Source organism: Biomphalaria glabrata, chromosome 16, assembly GCF_947242115.1.
Source record: "Biomphalaria glabrata chromosome 16, xgBioGlab47.1, whole genome shotgun sequence".
NCBI lineage: Eukaryota > Metazoa > Mollusca > Gastropoda > Planorbidae > Biomphalaria > Biomphalaria glabrata.
Window position 1 is genome coordinate 2,603,769 of NC_074726.1, and position 22,623 is coordinate 2,626,391.

General features: G+C 37.4%; 1 protein-coding gene across 4 annotated transcripts in view; it reads right to left on the reverse strand.

Annotated features, from left to right (window-relative positions):
* Positions 1–5,213: 5,213 nt before the first annotated feature.
* The window catches only part of LOC106052102 (uncharacterized), a 33,086-nt gene continuing 15,676 nt past the window's right edge, over positions 5,214–22,623 (reverse strand). For all 4 annotated transcript variants that reach the window (XM_056013614.1, XM_056013616.1, XM_056013617.1 and 1 more), the window contains exons 2-8: positions 18,211–18,331; positions 18,028–18,098; positions 16,601–16,700; positions 13,251–13,330; positions 12,841–13,002; positions 10,165–10,272; positions 5,214–6,830 (exon numbers count right to left, since the gene is read on the reverse strand). In XM_056013614.1, coding sequence (XP_055869589.1) covers positions 6,665–6,830; positions 10,165–10,272; positions 12,841–13,002; positions 13,251–13,330; positions 16,601–16,700; positions 18,028–18,098; positions 18,211–18,331 — 808 coding nt within the window. In that variant the 3' untranslated portion in view covers positions 5,214–6,664. The remainder of the gene's footprint in view (positions 6,831–10,164; positions 10,273–12,840; positions 13,003–13,250; positions 13,331–16,600; positions 16,701–18,027; positions 18,099–18,210; positions 18,332–22,623) is intronic.

The following is a 22,623-nucleotide window of genomic DNA, read 5'->3' on the forward strand; positions in this document are numbered from 1 at the left end:
TATACAAGTCTTGGTGTTACTTGTTTTGTAGATGGCTTAGAAATATGTCGGCTATACTATTAAATCTTGAAAAAAGTTTAGTAAAAGGTTAAGTTTTGTTATACAGTGATTCAGTGAGTTACCTGATAAAAATATAAAAAACAAAAGTAAAACTCGCCAAAGAATTCTTCTTTTTATTGTTAGTTTGTCTGCAGGCTACATTCATTTGTAATAAACTGTTTTTTTACTTATCTTGGATAACTGCTCAAGAAAGTGATTTGGAGTTATGTCCATTTTTTATGACTGTTACACTTAGACAAAGTCCCTACTAGTCTAGTTTACCTTTATTTCACAAGCACCTGCACAATCTATAAATTATTTTGTTTCACCTCTGGACTCGAGAATTCTAGGAAATTGTGACACTTCTTGGCTACCTTCAATTTGTACAAACTGGGAATTTGTAACAGGCTGATGTCTTGTATTTGTGGATTGAAACAATGTGGACCCACCAAATGGATAACAGATGCTGATGTCTTGTATTTGTGGATTGAAACAATGTGGTCCCACCAAATGGATAACAGATGCTGATGTCTTGTATTTGTGGATTGAAACAATGTGGTCCCACCAAATGGATAACAGATGCTGATGTCTTCTATTTGTGGATTGAAACAATGTGGTCCCACCAAATGGGTAACAGATGCTGATGTCTTGTATTTGTGGATTGAAACAATGTGGACCCACCTAATGGGTAACAGATGCTGATGTCTTCTATTTGTGGATTGAAACAATGTGGACCCACCTAATGGGTAACAGATGCTGATGTCTTGTATTTGTGGATTGAAACAATGTGGACCCACCAAATGGATAACAGATGCTAATGTCTTGTATTTGTGGATTGAAACAATGTGGTCCCACCAAATGGGTAACAGATGCTGATGTCTTGTATTTGTGGATTGAAACAATGTGGACCCACCAAATGTCTAACAGATGCTGATGTCTTGTATTTGTGGATTGAAACAATGTGGACCCACCAAATGGGTAACAGATGCTGATGTCTTGTATTTGTGGATTGAAACAATCTGGACCCACCTAATGGGTAACAGATGCTGATGTCTTCTATTTGTGGATTGAAACAATGTGGACCCACCTAATGGGTAACAGATGCTGATGTCTTGTATTTGTGGATTGAAACAATGTGGACCCACCAAATGGATAACAGATGCTAATGTCTTGTATTTGTGGATTGAAACAATGTGGTCCCACCAAATGGGTAACAGATGCTGATGTCTTGTATTTGTGGATTGAAACAATGTGGACCCACCAAATGTCTAACAGATGCTGATGTCTTGTATTTGTGGATTGAAACAATGTGGTCCCACCAAATGGATAACAGATGATGATGTCTTGTATTTGTGGATTGAAACAATCTGGACCCACCAAATGGATAACAGATGATGATGTCTTGTATTTGTGGATTGAAACAATGTGGACCCACCAAATGGGTAACAGATGCTGATGTCTTGTATTTGTGGATTGAAACAATGTGGTCCCACCAAATGGATAACAGATGATGATGTCTTGTATTTGTGGATTGAAACAATCTGGACCCACCAAATGGATAACAGATGATGATGTCTTGTATTTGTGGATTGAAACCATGTGGACCCACCAAATGGGTAACAGATGCTGATGTCTTGTATTTGTGGATTGAAACAATGTAAACCCACCAAATGGATAACAGATGCTAATGTCTTGTATTTGTGGATTGAAACCATGTGGACCCACCAAATGTCTAAATGATGCTGATGTATTTGTGGATTGAAACCATATGGACCCACCAAATGGGTAACAGATGCTGATGTCTAGTATTTGTGGATTGAAACAATATGGACCTACCAAATGTCTAAATGATGCTGATGTATTTGTGGATTGAAACCATATGGACCCACCAAATGGGTAACAGATGCTGATGTCTTGTATTTGTGGATTGAAACCATGTGGACCCACCAAATGGGTAACAGATGCTAATGTCTTGTATTTGTGGATTGAAACAATGTGGACCCACCAAATGGGTAACAGATGCTATAGTCTTGTATTTGTGGATTGAAACAATGTGGACCCACCAAATGGGTAACAGATGCTAATGTCTTGTATTTGTGGATTGAAACAATGTGGACCCACCAAATGGGTAACAGATGCTAATGTCTTGTATTTGTGGATTGAAACAATGTGGACCCACCAAATGTCTAACAGATGCTGATGTCTTGTATTTGTGGATTGAAACAATGTGGTCCCACCAAATGGGTAACAGATGCTGATGTCTTCTATTTGTGGATTGAAACAATGTGGTCCCACCAAATGGGTAACAGATGCTGATGTCTTCTATTTGTGGATTGAAACAATGTGGTCCCACCAAATGGGTAACAGATGCTGATGTCTTCTATTTGTGGATTGAAACAATGTGGTCCCACCAAATGGGTAACAGATGCTGATGTCTGGTATTTGTGGATTGAAACAATGTGGTCCCACCAAATGGGTAACAGATGCTGATGTCTGGTATTTGTGGATTGAAACAATGTGGTCCCACCAAATGGGTAACAGATGCTGATGTCTTGTATTTGTGGATTGAAACAATGTGGACCCACCAAATGGGTAACAGATGCTAATGTCTTGTATTTGTGGATTGAAACAATGTGGTCCCACCAAATGGATAACAGATGCTGATGTCTTGTATTTGTGGATTGAAACAATGTGGACCCACCAAATGGATAACAGATGCTAATGTCTTGTATTTGTGAATTGAAACAATGTGGACCCACCAAATGGATAACAGATGCTAATGTCTTGTATTTGTGAATTGAAACAATGTGGACCCACCAAATGGGTAACAGATGCTAATGTCTTGTATTTGTGAATTGAAACAATGTGGACCCACCAAATGGGTAACAGATGCTAATGTCTTGTATTTGTGGATTGAAACAATGTGGACCCACCAAATGGGTAACAGATTCTAATGTCTTGTATTTGTGAATTGAAACAATGTGGACCCACCAAATGGGTAACAGATGCTGATGTCTTGTATTTGTGGATTGAAACAATGTGGACCCACCAAATGGGTAACAGATGCTAATGTGTCTCGTATTTGTGGATTGAAACCATATGGACCCACCAAATGGGTAACAGATGCTAATGTCTTGTATTTGTGGATTGAAACAATGTGGTCCCACCAAATGGGTAACAGATGCTAATGTCTTGTATTTGTGGATTGAAACAATGTGGACCCACCAAATGAGTAACAGATGCTGATGTCTTGTATTTGTGGATTGAAACAATGTGGACCCACCAAATGGATAAATGGTATGGGGAAATAAAGACACAGGATGTGCTTAGAAATTGAGAAGATCAACAATATTTCCCTTTTATCTAAGTCTTAATTATATTTGTACTCTAGAAGATTGTTTTAAGGTTCATTGGATGGCGCTGGGCTGTTGTTTGGTTGTCTCAATGGCCCCGAATTCAAACACTGCCAGCTGCCATCCCCTGTTGTCCATCGGGAGATTTGGACTAAGAAGTAGATTATCTTCAACTCTGAAGGAACATACGAAACATGTAAGCAAAAAAAAAAAAGCTTCATGTTGAGCATGAATTCAAAACACTTTTAAGGATGACAGTGTAAGACTCTCACTATGTCCAATCACATTCCATTTAATAGTAAAGGTGTCCACTGACGGTTTTTTACGGATATAAAGTTTTAAAGTATGTTCTAAAAACTAACTTGAATCTTACCTTTGGTTTCTAAATGCAGTATTTGAGGCATATTATTCTCTTGTAGTTGTAGGAAGAATTGTTTGACACTATTCCATTGTCCCTGATCTTTGTATGCCTTTGTATAATTCCTTTGAAAAATTGTTGTATTTATTTAAATTTTGTTTTTAAACATTCTTCTTTGGCCGATTTTAGAAATATATATATATTGTGCATTTACTTCATTTTTTTAGCATCTTAAATAATATAGATAAGATAAGAATTTTTATTGATCCAATCAAATGGAAATTCAGTTGGACTACAATTGACCACCTCAGCGTAACTACTGTACAGTAACAATATAGATGCAAATACGAACAATATTCACACACGAAACACATACACACTCATAACCAGGGCTTTATGAATTAGACTTCTATGAACTGCTCGATGACGACAGCTGATCTTGTAACACTCTGACCGAAATGGAAAGGAGACGACCACAAGGTGCAGGTTGCCCTTAAGAATCATGTTTTGGAAAGGCATCTTTCATGTAAAAGCTCTTCAAGAGATGGTAGTTCTGTTTGAGTGATAAACGATGCTTTTTTAATTAGTCTATTTAGCCTAAGTCTTTGTGCCAGTATTACCATACCAGCAGGTGATGGCAAAGTTACTTAGACTGCTGATGGTTGCTGTATAAGTATATAGAAGTATTTTAACTGTTAGTCTGGAAATAATAATAAGGCTTGTCTTAAAGACCAAAAGATTATTGCAGAAAGAGGTTCCCCTTTCAAACCTTTTGATCTATAGGTCAGACGATGTAATGGTCAACTGTTTCTGCGGCCCACGGTTAACGAAGGTGTCATGTGACCAGCACAACGACCAACTAACTTTACTTTTCCCCAACTGGTGTTAGGTAACAATACATGAATCAATAAAAACGAATGTACCAATTAGTCATTTAATTACTGGTTATTAGTTGTTGTTTTTTTTATACCAAGAAGGGAAATAAATCATTCAGTAAACACATATATGGTTTAATATGTCGGGTTTTGTACCCTTAAATAATTACTCATTGGCGTGAAAATATATGTCAGTAAAAAGTAAAGTTTCCATTTCAGACTTTGTGGTCTCTGGGCAGATGATGCCTACATAAAGTACTATCAGCGGTACTATTAGTTTTCTTTGGGGCTTAGAAGCAGACGTTGATAAAGCTTCCCAATGTACATCTCACAAAAACACAGCTAGCTCCAGGAGGTATAAAGACCCACCGGTATGTCCTGAGTTTCCATTGTGTTTTGTTTCTGAGTAAACAAAAAATGTGTAAACCCCGCACCTTATATATTCCGCACAGCTGTTATTCGTCTGTAAAAACGTGTATAATCCGCGGGTTATATGGAGGACCATAGGGTACATTTTGATGATATATTTAGACACTTTCTTTCTATTATAGACTTATTGACTTACGTCACATTAAAGACAAAATAAAATTATATTTAAAAAAATACATTTGTTTATTGCCTTGTCATAAAAAAAACACACCCGCACAACGCCCGCACTGCATTCACACACCACACACAAAGTAACAAACTAAACACAACGTTCATACAGTAGATATCATAATGTTTCAGGATGTTAAGAAACATACAATGTGTATCTGAAACTAATAAACACAGTGGGACGAATCGGCGTCACGTCTAAACTAAAATAGCTTTCACACCATTCAATTCTAGCATAGTCAACATGGAATGTAACATGTAATACAAATCTATTTGAGCCTTCTGTCGCGATGAACCAGGGGCGTAGCTAGGAATTTTCCATCGTTTGGGGGCCCGGGGGGTTTGACCTCTTTGGGGCCCCTGCATTTTGCGATATATTTAATTTTTAATGTAAAAAACACTCATTTGGGTCCCCTCTCAAGTAGGGGCCCGGGGGGGGGGATTTTCAAATTCTCCCCCCTCCTCCCCCCACCCTAGCTACGCCACTGCGATGAGCTCAATCCAATACTTTATGGTGGCAATGAATTATGGGAACGTGTTTTAAAACGTCCTGATAAACATGACACTTAGTCTTTTAGATCATTGGGGGCTGCTATGGGGCACCACACATGATCTGTTTACAAGCTGCCTTCTTTCCATTCAGCTTTTTGCAAGAATTAGAATAGCTTTCAATGACATATTGATCTACTCTGGTACCAACTAAATTTTTAAAAAAATTAAGCCATAATTTTAACACTATCCCAATGCGTGGCAGTTAATCTTAGCATCAAATCTAGCTTATTAACACATTTTTTAATGGGATACACCAAATACTTTTACTGCCATGTATGAAAATCTTCGAAACGTTAATTAGTGTGCATTAAAAAAAAACAACTAATTTAGCACTATAGAACTATCTTCTAAGAGTTTCTGTGTATAGATACAAGATCTTCTGGGCTCGCTGAGACCTTCCTTCAGGGAACAGTACCAGGAAAAAAGAAGAAGAGGCAGACAGAGAAAGCGATGGGAGGACAGTGTACAAGAATAGACAGACCTGCCATGAAAAGAGGCTCTAAACAAGGCAAAAGACAGGGAGGAATGGAGAAAGTCGGTCGACAAGTCTTGCTTGGTGCCCCAACGGTCCAACAGACTAAGGGATAGGTAAAGGTAAAGGTAAAAAGATAACCTTGAAATTCAGTTTGGTGACCTTGACATTGTCTAGTTTACCTTGATTGCCCCGATGATTGGCCTTTACTATACCTACTTCTTTCAATTGTGTTAACTGAAAAGCCATCAACTAGTTTCATTGTTTATATGACAGTTCTATCCGTCCAACAATATAAAATATATGTCCAACAACATTGCAACATTAAACAAAATTTACAGTGCACTTTGATTCGAAGATGTCTCTTGTATGAGATATTTACACCGCCGACCGACATGATGACGAAAATTCAAGTGCCTCATGGCGATGCCAAGTTGTTGAAACATTTACAACATCCGGGTAACTTGATGGCTACCATGGTGTACGAGTCATCGCTGTCGTGCGGGTACTGAGGATTGACCACAATGGCTGAGAAAAGACTTGTTTCTTGAGCACAGCCGCAACCTTTGCAGTCTTTGGCATGTCTGAAATTTAGTAGTCACACAGAGAAAAAGGTTAAAATGGTTGTTAGATGAAGAGTTTTCATATTCCAGATACTTAACTCTTTCTCTCCGTAATTATTTACCACATTCTGGTGGAATCAACGTTGGTATCGTCAGTTAGGAGAGAAAGAGTTAAGTTTTAGAATTATTCATTAGCTAAATAATTTTATATGAGTCGCAATGCAATAATAATAACATTTGTGTCCCTATGACGATTAAGGAATATTCCTTGTTCTGTATTCTAGGACAAATTTGTACAAATGCTCCTTCTTCCATATTAGAGCATGGAATGGGTTGCCTGAGTCAGCCAGGAAAACCAATAACTTTGCAGAGTTTAAGTCATTGATTAAGATGCATGACTAGATTGACACAGGGGCACGTGTAGGACGTAATCATCATTTTTTTATGAAGTAACGTCTGTATTTTATAAGATAAAACGATAAGATATGACAGCCTATATATATTGCTGGATGGCTGCTTGGTCATATGATATGCGCTACACTAGGGTCGTCTCAATGGTCGCGGTTTCGAAACCTGCCAGCTACAATCTCCAGCCGTTTTTGGCTAGGATGTAATCATCTTCATTTCTGAAGGAACATTCGAAATGTAAAACACAAGATTGAAAGTTGGAAAAAGAGGTCAAAAAGAGGCCAAAAAGAGGTCAAAATGAGGTCAATATGGAAGAGTTATAGCTTCAAATGTGCGAAACTTATTTGTTTATTCATGAGCCCTGCAATACTCAGTCTTGTAAATATCTTCGTTCAGGTTAAAGAATGTTCTTTATTTTGATTACTTGCTGAAATTGAGCATATTTTAGTGCCCTGGTCACATTTTATTACCTCGCGGTTTATTCTTATGTTAAAGAAGTATCTAGGAATGTAAATTTTAAAAACCAATTTTGAGCATATTGAAACACCCATAACAAAAATTGTTTTAAGTGGTTTATTTGGTCAGAGCACTGTCGTTGTGAGTCTCTTTAGGTCTTCCTAATTTGAAGATCATTAAATAATAAATCAAAAAGTATTTGTAATCAAATCAAATGAACAATCTCACAACAATGATTAGTGTTTTAGTAAATTGAAATAAAAAATGATAAATTTTAAAAACTTTTTTATTTTTTACAAAGCTATATTAATTCAATCTGTCTCTCTGTCTGTCTGGGTGGAATCTATTTCACATTATTTTTCCCACTTCCCATTTTCTCACCAAATTGAAACTTCGCACAATTATTCATTCTCGATGACAACTCATGAATCAATTTAAAAAATTACCCAAGTAGTTCAATTTATCGTAATTAATTAATTAATTAATTTTTTTTTAATTTACTGAGCTAAGAGGAAATCAGCCTCGTGTAGAGAATTAGGTAGTTTGCTGACAATAATTAATGAATAATATTTTCATAAGTACTTGAGTAGTTCAGTGTTTAGCACTTGGGCCTTCCATTGTGGAGGCTCGAGACCTCAAGAAACTTTTTAAATTTTAAAATTGCTTTTGAAAAAGCAGCACGAAAACCCTCTCCCAGTTACAGGGCCGGTCTTAGGCCACTGTAACCTATGCGACCGCAGTGGGCCCCGCACTTTCATAGGCCCAGCGCGAAATCTAGGTGTAAATTATTAAATTAAACCATTGTAACGTATTATTAAAGGGTTCCTAGAATTCTCCTGAAATTATTAAAATTGTCTGAAAACATTTGTCATTTCGGGGTTACCGGGATGTCTTTCAATATGGAAAACGGCAATCTACTCGCGATTAAAAGAAAAAAAAGCGATCTTTCGCTAGTCTATAGTAAGCAGATCTGAATGTTTATCGGCTTTTTGTTGGAAAACTATCTACTGTAGACGGCTGGTAAAGTTAATTTGACAGTGAATAAAATGCAAAGACACATTTATTTTCTTATACAAAATCTTAATTTTCACTTATTATCCTTATCGCATAGGGCTCCGCAATCTGTAGGACCGGCCCTGCCGAGATATTACCCCCCCCCCCCAACTGGCCCAGATTGCACTGCGCATGCTGTAATGACATAATAGCAGGAATTGTAGAAGTTAGTGCTTAACTCTTTCTCTCCTAATTGATGATACCAACGTTGATTCCACCAGAACGTGGTAAATAATTACGGAGAGAAAGAGTTAATCTGGTATTTCCTGAGTGACACGACAGTACGATGAATAGATTAGAGACGATGAACACAGCGTTAGACAATGGAGACCGGTTTGAAGTATAGCAGGGGTTCTCAACCTGTGGGTCGCGACCCCCTTGGGGGTCGAATGACGATTTCTCAGGGGTCGCCTAAGACCATCGAAAATGAGGATTGTTTTGGTCTATTCTTCTATTGCTGTGTGTTGAGGGGGTCGCGGCAGAGTGGGGGATTGTAAAAAGGGGTCGCCGGGCTTAAAAGGTTGAGAATCGCTGTAGCATAGAGACGACGTGGACTGTGCCCTTATTTCGTAATAAACTGGCGTTCAAGTTCATAGCTGGACTTCTTCAGTATATACTGTTTTTTTTTTGTTGTTGTTGTTTTGGAGGTTGTCATTATTGAGCTCGCTTATAACATCTACATCTACACTCAACTAACACCCATCTCAACAACATCAACCATCATGATGAAAGTAACGATAAACAAAAACAATCAATAAAAATAGTTCCAATAGCACAAATGTATTAGTTTTGCATGGTTAGTCTAGAAACTCTATTCTATAGAAAATTAATAGCTTGATGGATTCGAAAATATTACTCTATACTCTATATTCTATATAAGCTTTTTTTTTTTTTAAAAAGTATGTTGTTGTTGTTTTTTTAATTTTACTTGTTTGTTTGTTGTTGTTTTTTTTTGTAATAATCTATCTGTATATATAGCTATAGAATCACTTTTTTATGGGTTTAACCAACAAGCTATCTATAGACTCACTTGTTTATGGGTTTAACCAACAAACTATAGACTCACTTGTTTATGGGTTTAACCAACAAGCATTAGGCTCACTTGTTTATGGGTTTAACCAACAAGCTATAGGCTCACTTGTTTAGGGGTTTAACCAACAAGCTATAGAATCACTTGTTTATGGGTTTAACCAACAAGCTATAGGCTCACTTGTTTATGGGTTTAACCAACAAGCTATAGAATCACTTGTTTATGGGTTTAACCAACAAGCTATAGACTCACTTGTTTATGGGTTTAACCAACAAGCTATAGACTCACTTGTTTATGGGTTTAATCAACAAGCTATAGACTCACTTGTTTATGGGTTTAACCAACTTACTCGTCTATGGGTTTAAAGGACGCACTATAAACGGCTTAGCTAACACTCAAAAGACTTACTTGCAAACTTGTGAAGGGAAATATTGCCTGCGATCGTCGTATTGAACCAATGTATAGTTGCTGCCAGCTACAGTGAGTCCAAAGTCAGGACTTATAAAATAATGGCGCCTAAACACACACAAAAAAAAAACAAGTAAAAAAAATGGTCAAGTTATTTCATGGGTACCTGTTGTCTATGTACATAAATCACATCCATGTATCCCTTCAAATGATTTGTTTTGAAGTGAAACAAATTAAATTGTAGCCTATAGTTTTTGGAGAGGATTAGTGGTGTATAGGTCAGTGATTTGGTGTAAAGAAGGAGAAGCCTCAAAATAGATAATTGAAGTTGTCGATGACATGAAAAAGAGAAACACTTTGATTGTGTGTTGTAATGTTTTAAACACAATGTTTTGTTTTCATAATATACATTTGTCTCCAATAACCCCAAACTACGTATAGATCCTACATAATCTGATCCTTGAAATCATTTGTTATAAAGAGTAGTCGTTCTTTTCTCTGCTACCAGAGTGTAGGAGATAACACATGAATCATGATCAGTAATATTATGAATAGGGAGAAACGTGGTCGAGAGGCTAATAAGCCTAAACAAGGCTTGGCTTGGCTACCTATGAAAGGGGCTCGAGCAAAGTTGTGTTTACACAGAGCGCCAAAGGCAGCACAGAAAACCTTCTCCCAGATCCCCCTCTACCCCCGCCCCCCACCGGTCCACAAATGAGATTGGACCATATCGTTCTGAGCATGCCATAAGCATTAAAGTAGCGCTATATAAAAGCTAATTTTTTAACCAATAGCTTCCCTTGAATATGTAGGACAGAGTTCAGTTCCCTTGTTTTCTCAACAAAAGATAACGATGGCGATATGTGGATAGTACAAAGATCCATAGTGACTGACTGTGATTCATTCCATGTAGGATAAAGACTCGTGGTAAGCTGAGCCTAGTGACACATTGCAATGTGGAGCTATAGACTCGTGATAAGCATAGTGTCTCATAGCAGGCTGTGATACTACTGACTCATTGCCAGCTGAGTCGATTGACTCACGTCGAGCTGTGATGCCAATGAGTCCAGTTTCTTATGGCAAGGTGTGATGCCAGTGACTCATTGCAAGCTGTGATGCCAGTGACTCATTGCAAGCTTTGATGCCAGTGACTCATTGCCAGGTGTGATGCCAGTGACTCATTGCAAGGTGTGATGCCAGTGACTTATTGGAAGCTGTGATGCCAGTGACTCATTGCTAGCTGTGATGCCTGTTGCAAGGTGTGATGCCAGTAACTCATTGCAAGCTGTGATGCCAGTGACACATTGCTAGCTGTGATGCCTGTTGCAAGGTGTGATTCCAGTGACTCATTGCAAGCTGTGATGCCAGTGACTCATTGCAAGCTGTGATGCCAGTTGCCAGGTGTGATGCCAGTAACTCATTGCAAGGTGTGATGCCAGTGACTCATTGCAAGCTGTGATGCCAGTTGCCAGGTGTGATGCCAGTAACTCATTGCAAGGTGTGATGCCAGTGACTTATTGCAAGCTGTGATGCCAGTTGCCAGGTGTGATGCCAGTGACTCATTGCAAGGTGTGATGCCAGTGACTTATTGGAAGCTGTGATGCCAGTGACTCATTGCTAGCTGTGATGCCTGTTGCAAGGTGTGATGCCAGTAACGCATTGCAAGCTGTGATGCCAGTGACACATTGCTAGCTGTGATGCCTGTTGCAAGGTGTGATTCCAGTGACTCATTGCAAGCTTTGATGCCAGTGACTCATTGCAAGCTGTGATGCCAGTTGCCAGGTGTGATGCCAGTAACTCATTGCAAGGTGTGATGCCAGTGACTTATTGGAAGCTGTGATGCCAGTGACACATTGCTAGCTGTGATGCCTGTTGCAAGGTGTGATTCCAGTGACTCATTGCAAGCTGTGATGCCAGTGACTCATTGCAAGGTGTGATGCCAGTGACACATTGCTAGCTGTGATGCCTGTTGCAAGGTGTGATTCCAGTGACACATTGCAAGCTGTGATGTCAGTGACTCATTGCAATCTGTGATGCCTGTTGCAAGGTGTGATGCCAGTGACTCATTGCAAGCTAAGATGCCAGTGACTCATTGCAAGGTGTGATGCCTGTGACTCTTGCAAACTGAAGCTGTGGCCATGGAATTATTACACGCTGGTTAACACAAAGACTTAGGGCCTTTCCTACAATACAGATGCCTCTATCAGGACTTCATCCCATGAAATCTTTATTTTTCTAAATTATAGTAGGCCTAATAATAAAATAATTAAGAATAATAATTTTATTTATAGAGCGCTGTCAACAAACAAAATGTAGGCTCAAGGCGCAGTGATAACATTACAAACATAAATACGAGAGCTAAAATGACAAAAAATAATCTAAAAAAGGTTTTAAACAGATAGGTCTTAATGTTCTTCTTGAATGTAGTGTGTAGCATCTTGTCGGTCTGAGATTATAATGGGGAGTGTGTTCCAGACCTTTGGTCGAGTAGGGTCTGGGTTTGATTTTTTAAACTTTTTATTTGTGGCCAATAGTTGCATGCTAGTCATTAGCTTAAAACTGAACGCTTTAAAGGTTTAACGACATTAATTAGTAGTGAAAGGGTGAACTGGTTTTCGCAAGCCACTCAATCATCGGTATAAAACACTCAGAATGATAGAAAGAGCATTAACTCACGAAATGCAGCATCCATGGTAAATGTTAGGCCCCAGGGGTGTGGTTACGTCCCTTTTCGTCATTGCATGAATAGACTTGTACAAAGTGATCCATTCCATCAATGGAAGGTGCGCACCTATAGATCTCTTGCGATTTGGGACATTCTGTCTATAACTCGAGCAACTAAGAACAGACAAAACAATGTATACAACAATAGATGACATACCAATAAATGAATTAATACATACACAAATAGATGATATATAGGCCTATATATATGATTAATTAGATAAGAAATGCATACAACAATAAATGTATATAGTTGTCCTTTTTCTATGAGGGATACTATCCTGGTAAATTTTTCATCTCGTTTTCTTATTGTATTTTTATGTCGTTTATATGGTTTTTGTTGTTTTGAATATGTTATTTACCTGAAGGAACAAAACTGCGTGTTTGGATCCGTCAAATTTTCTACCATTTTAAGATTTTCGAATGAATTTCCTTCAAAGAACTAAAAAAAAAAAAAAACATGTAAATTTCGTTAGTAGTCAATGAAAACATAGAAATAAACATCGGAAATAATTTCATTTTTTATTACGTTAATATTCAAACGGATTTACACCTAAAATGTAAATAAAATAGATATTTTTAGTGCATGGTGAACATGTAACCATATGTAGTGCATGATAGAGAACTACGTATCGAGAATGTGTTAAAATTAGGTGGCCTTTGTTGTTATCTAAACGTCATTGTCGTTCTTAATTGGCTCTAGTACAACAAAACAAACCATTGAGTTTTTTTCTGACTGGTTTTTTTATTTTTCTTGTAGTTCTTATTAAGGAATGGGAGGGCCTGACAAGGGAATAGACTCTAACCCTGGCAAAAGAGAAATGTCAGATCATTTGTGGTGTCCCAACGGTTCAAACTAAAGAAAAAGTGAATGCGCATCAAAAAGAATGTAAAAGTGGTGGTTATAGATGTCAAAGGCTATGGAGACATTGCTCTAGACTGCACTATGCTGAGAGAACTGGTAGCCAGTGTATTTTGCTGAAATGGTAGCCAGTGGACTGTGTTGAGAGAAGAGGTAGCCAGTGCACTGTGTTGAGAGAAGTGGTAGCCAGTGCACTGTGTTGAGAGAAGTGGTAGCCAGTGCACTGTATTGAGAGAAGTGGTAGCCAGTGCACTGTGTTGAGAGAAGTGGTAGCCAGTACACTATGTTGAGAGAAGTGGTAGCCAGTGCACTGTATTGAGAGAAGTGGTAGTCAGTGCACTATGTTGAGAGAAGTGGTAGCCAGTGGACTGTGTTGAGAGAAGTGGTAGTCAGTGCACTGTTTTGAGAGAAGTGGTAGTCAGTGCACTGTGTTGAGAGAAGTGGTAGCCAGTGCACTGTGTTGAGAGAAGTGGTAGCCAGTGCACTGTGTTGAGAGAAGTGGTAGCCAGTGCACTGTGTTGAGAGAAGTGGTAGCCAGTGGACTGTGTTGAGAGAAGTGGTAGCCAGTGCACTGTGTTGAGAGAAGTGGTAGCCAGTGCACTGTGTTGAGAGAAGTTGTAGCCAGTGCACTGTGTTGAGAGAAGTGGTGGCCAGTGGACTGTGTTGAGAGAAGTGGTAGCCAGTGCACTGTGTTGAGAGAAGTGGTAGCCAGTGTACTGTGTTGAGAGAAGTGGTAGCCAGTGCACTGTGTTGAGAGAAGTGGTAGTCAGTGCACTGTGTTGATAGAAGTGGTAGCCAGTGCACTGTGTTGAGAGAAGTGGTAGCCAGTGGACTGTGTTGAGAGAAGTGGTAGTCAGTGCACTGTGTTTAGAGAAGTGGTAGCCAGTGCACTGTGTTGAGAGAAGTGGTAGCCAGTGTACTGTGTTTAGAGAAGTGGTAGTCAGTGGACTGTGTTGAGAGAAGTGGTAGCCAATATTTAGTAGCCAGACAAGAAACTGGCATGGACGTAGCAATGATCTAATGTCTACAAAAAAAAACAACAGCCCAACAGACGATGTTGATTCCTTGTTGTTACACAAGTGTCCTTGGTTAGTAGCTCTAGTCAGCAAGTCCTCTGGGTTCTCAAAATTTTTTTTTGACCTGGGTACACCTTTAGGTATTCAAAAACTGAAAAAAGGGTAGATAAAACCATAGTACATAAAACTAGTACGTAATAGACATATATAACAGCGGTGAGGAGCGAGTTGATTCTTATTAAAATTGTCCGATCGGATAAACTGGCGACATGACAGCGAGCTATTGGTCTAAACTGCCCACAGTTCTTGACGTTGCAGTTCAGTGGTCAGGCCTTCTGTAACGATTGGCCTCGCTGAAAGTGGCCAACTACACACACACACACACACAGACAGATGGGTAGAGAGGAAGTACAGAGCAAAGGGAAAGCGGAGGAGTGTCGGTGCGTAGGTTATGGCATTCTAGCACCAAGGCTTATTAAGTGCACACTTTTTGAACGCACTTTCTTTGTTGCCTTGCTTGTAAGCTTATGGAGTGGTTTTGTTATTATGCTGGTGTAACGTCGTGTGTTTGAGATTCCTCTGTGTTCCCCTGTTTAGGGTGAGTATTTAAGGCATTACTGCATTTCGACTAGAACTTTCAATTTATATTTTCTTATGTCTCTACAGGGAGTAAGTTATGGGATTATCAAGATTACATTGGAGTTTGTTATCAGCAGTGGGCCAGTGTTGAACGTACTATTGTGTTGCGTTGTGTGGTAGCAAGGTGCAGAATTATTTTTTAATTACTATAACCACAATATTCAAATATTTTAGACTCAATGTCATTTCTCCATCAGTTGTCATTATTCCTTATATTCATGTCATTAAACAATTATATTGTTAACAGCGAGTCAATTATTTTATTGTAAGCACGAAGGTGCCTGTTGAATGTCAGGGGCCCGGGCAAACGAGCTAAAGCTTTAACACAACCCTGACAAGGAGTAAGATCAAGTTCTTAAATTTATCATAATTTTTTTTCCCTTCAGCAGAAAATGAGCAGTTTCTTTTATTGTTTCATTATTAGCAGAAGTATTAGGATCATATACGTGCATTGTGGATGAGCCAATGACAGTTACGTATATAAGGCTTTCAAACAAATAGACAGCTTGGGGAATGTTGTTTTAAAAATATTCTTTATAGAAAGAGCTTCTTAAAATAAAACGATATGAAAAACAACTAATAATAATAATAATAATTATAGTAATAAACCTTGTCTTCCAGTCTAAAGATTAGAAAACAAAAGAGCAGTATTTCACGTGGCTACGCAGTCCTAGCTGTGACCTACATAATTTGCCACATCCAGCGCAGACATACCCACTGTCTCGGTGCTCGGTTTAGAAAAACTGAACTAGCAACGCAATAAAAGGATCGACTAAAGGGAGATAATTTATTTTCGTTTACATGAACAAAAATGCAGGTAGCTTGTGTTTGATGCCGGAAAATATTTCCTGTACCCAACTAAGCCAGACTTAATTCTTTCTCTCCTAATTAACGACACCATCGTTGATTTGACCTCATTAAATTCAATTAATTTTTGGTTTTAGAAAGTATAACTTGTGTTATATAAAAAGAGCATGCATTCTCCTATAATTCTATACCAAAAGTAACGTTTTCAGATTACAAACAAAAAAAGTTATTGAAGATTGAATCATAACAGGGTAGAATATGCAAATGTGAAAAATGTACAATTCTGTCAGAACGTGGAACATAATTACGGAAATTAAGAGTTAAATGTTATAAGCTCTTCATTTCTAATTCTAGATCTCGGTACAGACTGTACACAAGAAAGTCTTACGTTTTTCTCAAATATTTCCTGCTCCCCGGGTGTTCGAAACATCAGCGGGTATCTTCGAATCATTTCTGTTTCCGTCATAGGTCTTGGAGTTGGTTTTTCACTGCATGAATAGAGATGTAGAATGTAGATAAATAATGTATATATTGGGAGATATTCAGATAATATATTTTAAATAAAAAATATATTGACTGATAGGCTAGATCTGAATAGTATATTGGAGAAATATTCAACAAATCTGAACTCTGAAAATAGAATGGCACAATCTTTTAGATAAGAAATGAACAAACTTTTCGTTTTTTTCCCTGCATGAGATACATAGAGATGTAGAATGTAGATAGATAATGTATATCTTGGGAGATATTCAGATAATATATTTTAAATAAAATATATATTGATTGGTAGGCTAGATCTGGATAGCATATTGGAGAAATATTCAATAAATCTTAACTCTGAAAATAGAAGGGCACAATCTTTTAGATAAGAAATGAACAAACTTTAGTTTTAGAAGTGCACACAATATCAGATAAGTGCAAAACTTTTGATGTAGATTTAATCAAACTTTGGGATTAGATGCACACAAACTTGGACATTAGTTTTGCTATACTTCAACATTAGATTTGCACAAACGTTGGAATAGGATGTGCACTAATTTTGAGATTTGATTCTCGTGGTTCAGGTATTACATGTGCACTTAATTTGACATTATCTGCGCACAAATTTGGAATGAAAAATGCTCAAACTATGTGTCGTACTTTAGCATAACAAAAATCTATGTTACATCCAAAGCTTTATTACAGTGAATGACAAACAACTACACACAAAGTACAGATCACGACACGAAATATGGTCAGTACACAGTCTAACAAATGTAAACAAATACTAGGGGGGACAATCAAATAAACAAATTCACGACACTGTGAGTGCTTACATTTCAGAACGAGAAGTGAGAACAATCTAAAATTAGATAACAATTATGGTTCAAACTCTGAACAGTCCAAAGTGCATTGTAATAGATATTGAGACATAGGCTCTAAGGTGAGAGATTGTATTTTTTTAAGAATTGCTGAATCTTTCGACTCAGGACCTGACACAACAGAATGCGACAACACATGTACCGGAAGCTCAAAATTGGAACCAGTGAAATCTGCCCATGTTGAGTATCACCATAGAATGCCGACCACGTCCTCCAAAACTGCTCTTTACCTAGAGGCTCGTATAAGACACTGGCCCCAAAACATCCCAATAGAAAGAAAACTATATGGAGAGCTCCCTGATTTGGAAACCACTGCGCAGTTCATCTCATGTATTGGTCTAGTCATCTGAACACTCCAACATAACAAATGAGAACGAAGAAGAAGAAGAAGAAAGAATTGCTGGAAATTGAGATTGACAGACAGACGGACACACACACAAAAAAGAAAACTTACACAACTTTAACATAGATAATATATCCAGCTAACGCTATAGACGCTGCGATGAAGAGAATTGCAACAACGATCTGTAAAATAGAAAAGAAAGTTTGTTAACAATAGCGACTTTCATGTAGACACGTTTCTGACTAAAATCATTTAGCCGATATAACTAATGTTATTCCAATTATTATCTCATACCCAAACCCTGCTTGTCCTAGAGTTAGCGCCCATCTTTCCAGAACTTCTGGAGCTCTCCTTAGGTGCGCCGTCAATTAATCCAACTAGTTTGTCTCCCTTATCTGTCATGGCTTTCTTAGTTCTAGAACAAGACAAGAAGTACAATATCAAAAAAGTAAAATAGTTTAAAAAAAAAACAAAAAAAAAAAACTTATACGAAGTGTAATTGTATCAATTAGCTTGGATCAGTCATGTAATTAACTTTGAAGTAGATCTACTTAAGACCAACAACAATAAATCTGTGCGGTTAGAAATATTTTTACCAATTGTTTTTGTTTGGCGCTATTTCATACTTTTAGCATTTTCTTCTTCTGGTACTGCATTTGTGGGTGAATGGCATTTTTCTTGGTTGATATTAGCCGCGAAGAAACTGGCTCCCAAACTAGCAAAACTTTTGAACCCTTTTTATGACAATGTGATCGTGGTCTACATCTTCGTGTCTACAGTACAGCATGGTCTAAGGTAGCGGTTCTCAACCTTTTTAGTTCCCTAATATAGTTTCCCACCAGGGCGATTAGGCGGCGACCCACAACCATAATTATTTTTCGTTTACAGATAAATAAATTCAATTTCCCACCAGGGCGATTAGGCGGCGACCCACAACCATAATTATTTTTCGTTTACAGATAAATAAATTCGTGCTTATAATTAAATAATTTTTTTTTAAAGTTATTATTCAGACTTGCATTTATTTACTTTTCTATTGCATCCTCCGTTTGGGACCCCTCAACTCAAGAAAACATTAAGAAACTGGAACAGGCCCAAAATAGAGCAGTGAGATTCATAACAAACGAATAATCACATTTGACTAGAGTAACACCTTTAGTAAAAATCACTAAATTTAGAAAGCCTTCAGGACACAAGACTCAAAAGTAAAGTAGCAATTATACATAAAAATAGAACCATAATCTTCAAATACAAAAACAAAATTTAATCAAATACTCTGAAAGACACAAAGATAAAGGCACATTCCTCGTCCCAAATGCTAGGACAAATGTGTACAAATACTCCTAAGCTGGCCAGGAAAACCAGTGACTTGGCAGAATTGAAGTCATTTGTTAATATGCATGACTAAATGCATGACGCGTAGGACGTAATCATCTTCTTTTTTTTTTTTCAAGTAACGTCTGTATTATATAAGATAAGATAAGTAACGTCTGTATTATATAAGATAAGACAAGTAACGTCTGTATCATATAGGGATAAAGCTATTCACACTTTACACGTTGCATACTTGATTTGACAAATATGACAAATATGGCAAAGTATGGAGAACAGTCTTTGAAATAGTAAACTACAATGTTACAGAAATAGTGTTTCGACATTATTTACAAATACGCCAATGATAGTACAAAGGTTGAGCTTGGTTCTGTTCCACCAGACCAGGAATTCTGTAGCACAACGAATGTCATCGTCTGCATCAAGTCTGCTTCTGAATTTGGACTTAATAACTAACAGCCGGGAAAATCTTGGTTCGGAAAGATTTGTTCTTAGAAATGGAAGAAGAACAAAATATCAAACAGAATGGGATAGGAAATAGTTTGTATATCAAGTTCGGTTCATATATGATTGTTAAGCATAGAATGGAAAAAAAAACTTGATGAATGATGAATAGACGAAAAATCCGAAGGGGGTCGCTATCTACAGGTTGAGAACCCCTGGTCTAAGATCTCAGATGTGAGTTTGCTTAGACCACTTTCATCCCATCGAGGCATGACAATGACATCGTTGTACTAACAGTCTGATGAAATGTAACACGTGAAACTGGGCATATGTGTGTATATATACATATTAGATTTAGAGCTAGATCTAGATCTCGACTACCTAGATCTACAATTATTTACACTTATATAATCTGGGTAATTCAATTATTTCAACACAGAACATTCCCTGGGAAAATACCTAGACTTGACTGTGTTGACAAAGGTCTTGTAAGTTGAAAGTTATAAAAGCGCTGAAGCGAATCTTTTAACACTCTTTCACTGACCTAAATAATAAATAGCCAACTTTGTACTAAGAACTTTTTGTTTTCTAAAGACAAGTAGGCTTAATATTGCACTAAAACAGGATCTGACAACAACCTAGCAAAAGAACTATTTAGGTCCTACCAATGTGATGAATTGGATGTAGATATCGTACTGACGTAGTTTCAATCTTTTAATTAAAAGAAAATGAAGTTTCGCTGTTGTTGACTTTTTTACAGTGACGTTACAAAGGTCAACGGTCTCTCTTTCTGCCTGTTTGTGCTTCTCTTTACCTCTCTCTGTCTCTGTCTGTCTGTCTCTCTGTTTCTCTGTTATCTAGCACTCTATAGCCGGTATTTTCCGTTCTGTTATAAAGCTTATATTTACAGCTGTATATAATAGGATTACTCAATAATCGCTAAGACTAAGTAGTCTTATGGCTTCGGGGACATATATATATATATATATATATATATATATATATATATATATATATATATATATATATATATATATATATATATATATATATATATATATATATATATATATATATATAAGGAAATTTGTCTTACAATTTGTGTATTACACCAAGCAAAAGATTATAACTATAGAAAACCAAAATATACATTCACACCAGACTCACTCATAATTTACATGCGAAAAGTTTATATCAGATTGTTCCTATTTAATGATTTCATTGCCAGGGGAACAAAAGAGAAAGAGAGAGAGAGAGATGTTAGTATATCTCCATACTTACACAAAGTTGTTAGTCCATAGACTTATATCTTTATTCATCTCTGTTTACTAGAAGGTAGGATGTTCAGTATAACTAACACAATAGCTCTATTAAACTCTATGCTTAATCAAAGTTAGGATAGTAAGTATTGTCATGTTGTTTTTTTTTTATATTTATAGAACATCAGTCAGTTAGCAAACAGTTGAAGCTTTGAATAGAAAACGGATTTAAAAGCTTTGTTCTTGGAAGACGAAAGTCCCATAATTGAGATGCAATATATTTAAATGTTTCCCTTCTTTGCCACCAAAGCGTTATCACGACCTCCCCCCCCCCCCCTTATTTACTTAAAATGCATTCTCTGGTCAAGAAGAGTTCTAGTCTTGTTACCAGAAGGCTTTTGTCACCATATATCTGACCTATCCAAGTTTTTACGAGTAAAAATTAGGAAAAGAATTTTCTAAAACTCGTTGTTATTGACAAATGCCGATAGTGTGAAAATGAGGGGTGACTCAATTATCTTATCTTATATAATACAGACGTTACTTCAAAAAAGAAGATGATTACGTCCTACGCGTCATGCATTTAGTCATGCATATTAACCAATGACTTAAATTCTGCCAAGTCACTGGTTTTCCTGGCTAGCTCAGGCAACCCATTCCATGCTCTAATAGCACTAGGGAAGAAGGAGTATTTGTACAAATTTGTCCTAGCATATGGGACGAGGACTGTGCCTTTTAATGTGCCAATTAACTCTTTCTCTCCATAATTATTTACCACATTCTGGACGAATCAACGCTGGTATCGTCAGTTAGGAGAGAAAGAGTTAAAAACATAAAGGCTCAACTTTATCAGAATCTGTTTATCTAGATCACTATAAAACGTCAAAAAACTAATATATATATATGCCCGGCTTTGACGCATTATCTGATTAAGAATGGTACGCCTTCTTATTAAAAAATACTCGCCACAGGAGGTCCTAGAGTCAACCGATTACAATTATAATGGGATAGATCTATTTTGACTGACAAGACGTTGGATTTTAATCGCCCAAATATACTGCTCACGACATAGAAAGAAAAAAAACCAACCATCATTGATATGGCAGTACCACTTTCTCATAAGAATAAATGAAAGAGTAAAACAAATGAAAACTGGGTTCGAATCTCGGTAAAGACTGGGATTTCGAATTTCGGGATTTTTAGGGCTCCCCTGAGTCCACCCGGCGCCTTCGACATTGGGGTCACGGAGGTCATGGTCCACCCAACTCTAATAGGTATCTGAATCTGACTTTAGTTGGGGAAAGTAAAGGTGATTGTTCGTTATGCTGGCCAAGTGACAACCTGATCGATAACCGTTGGACAAAGAAACAAATGAACGTAACATCATTTGCCCTATAGATCGCAAGATCTGAAAGGGAGACTTTACTATGAAATCCTTAGCTTGGAGATTCAGCGGCTTTGGAAGCTAACTAAAATAACAATATACTCTGTTGTTATATCATTCGAGGGGGATAATGACAAATGACCTCACAGACACACTTGTGTCCTTAAGTATCATTAGGAAGATTCTCTCTCGTTACTTGTTAGAGGGGGAGCACTGTTGTAAAGCAGCCCCCATTTCTCAGTGGGCATTGTTAAAGGGACTACCATGAATTTTGTTTCTTTTTAACGA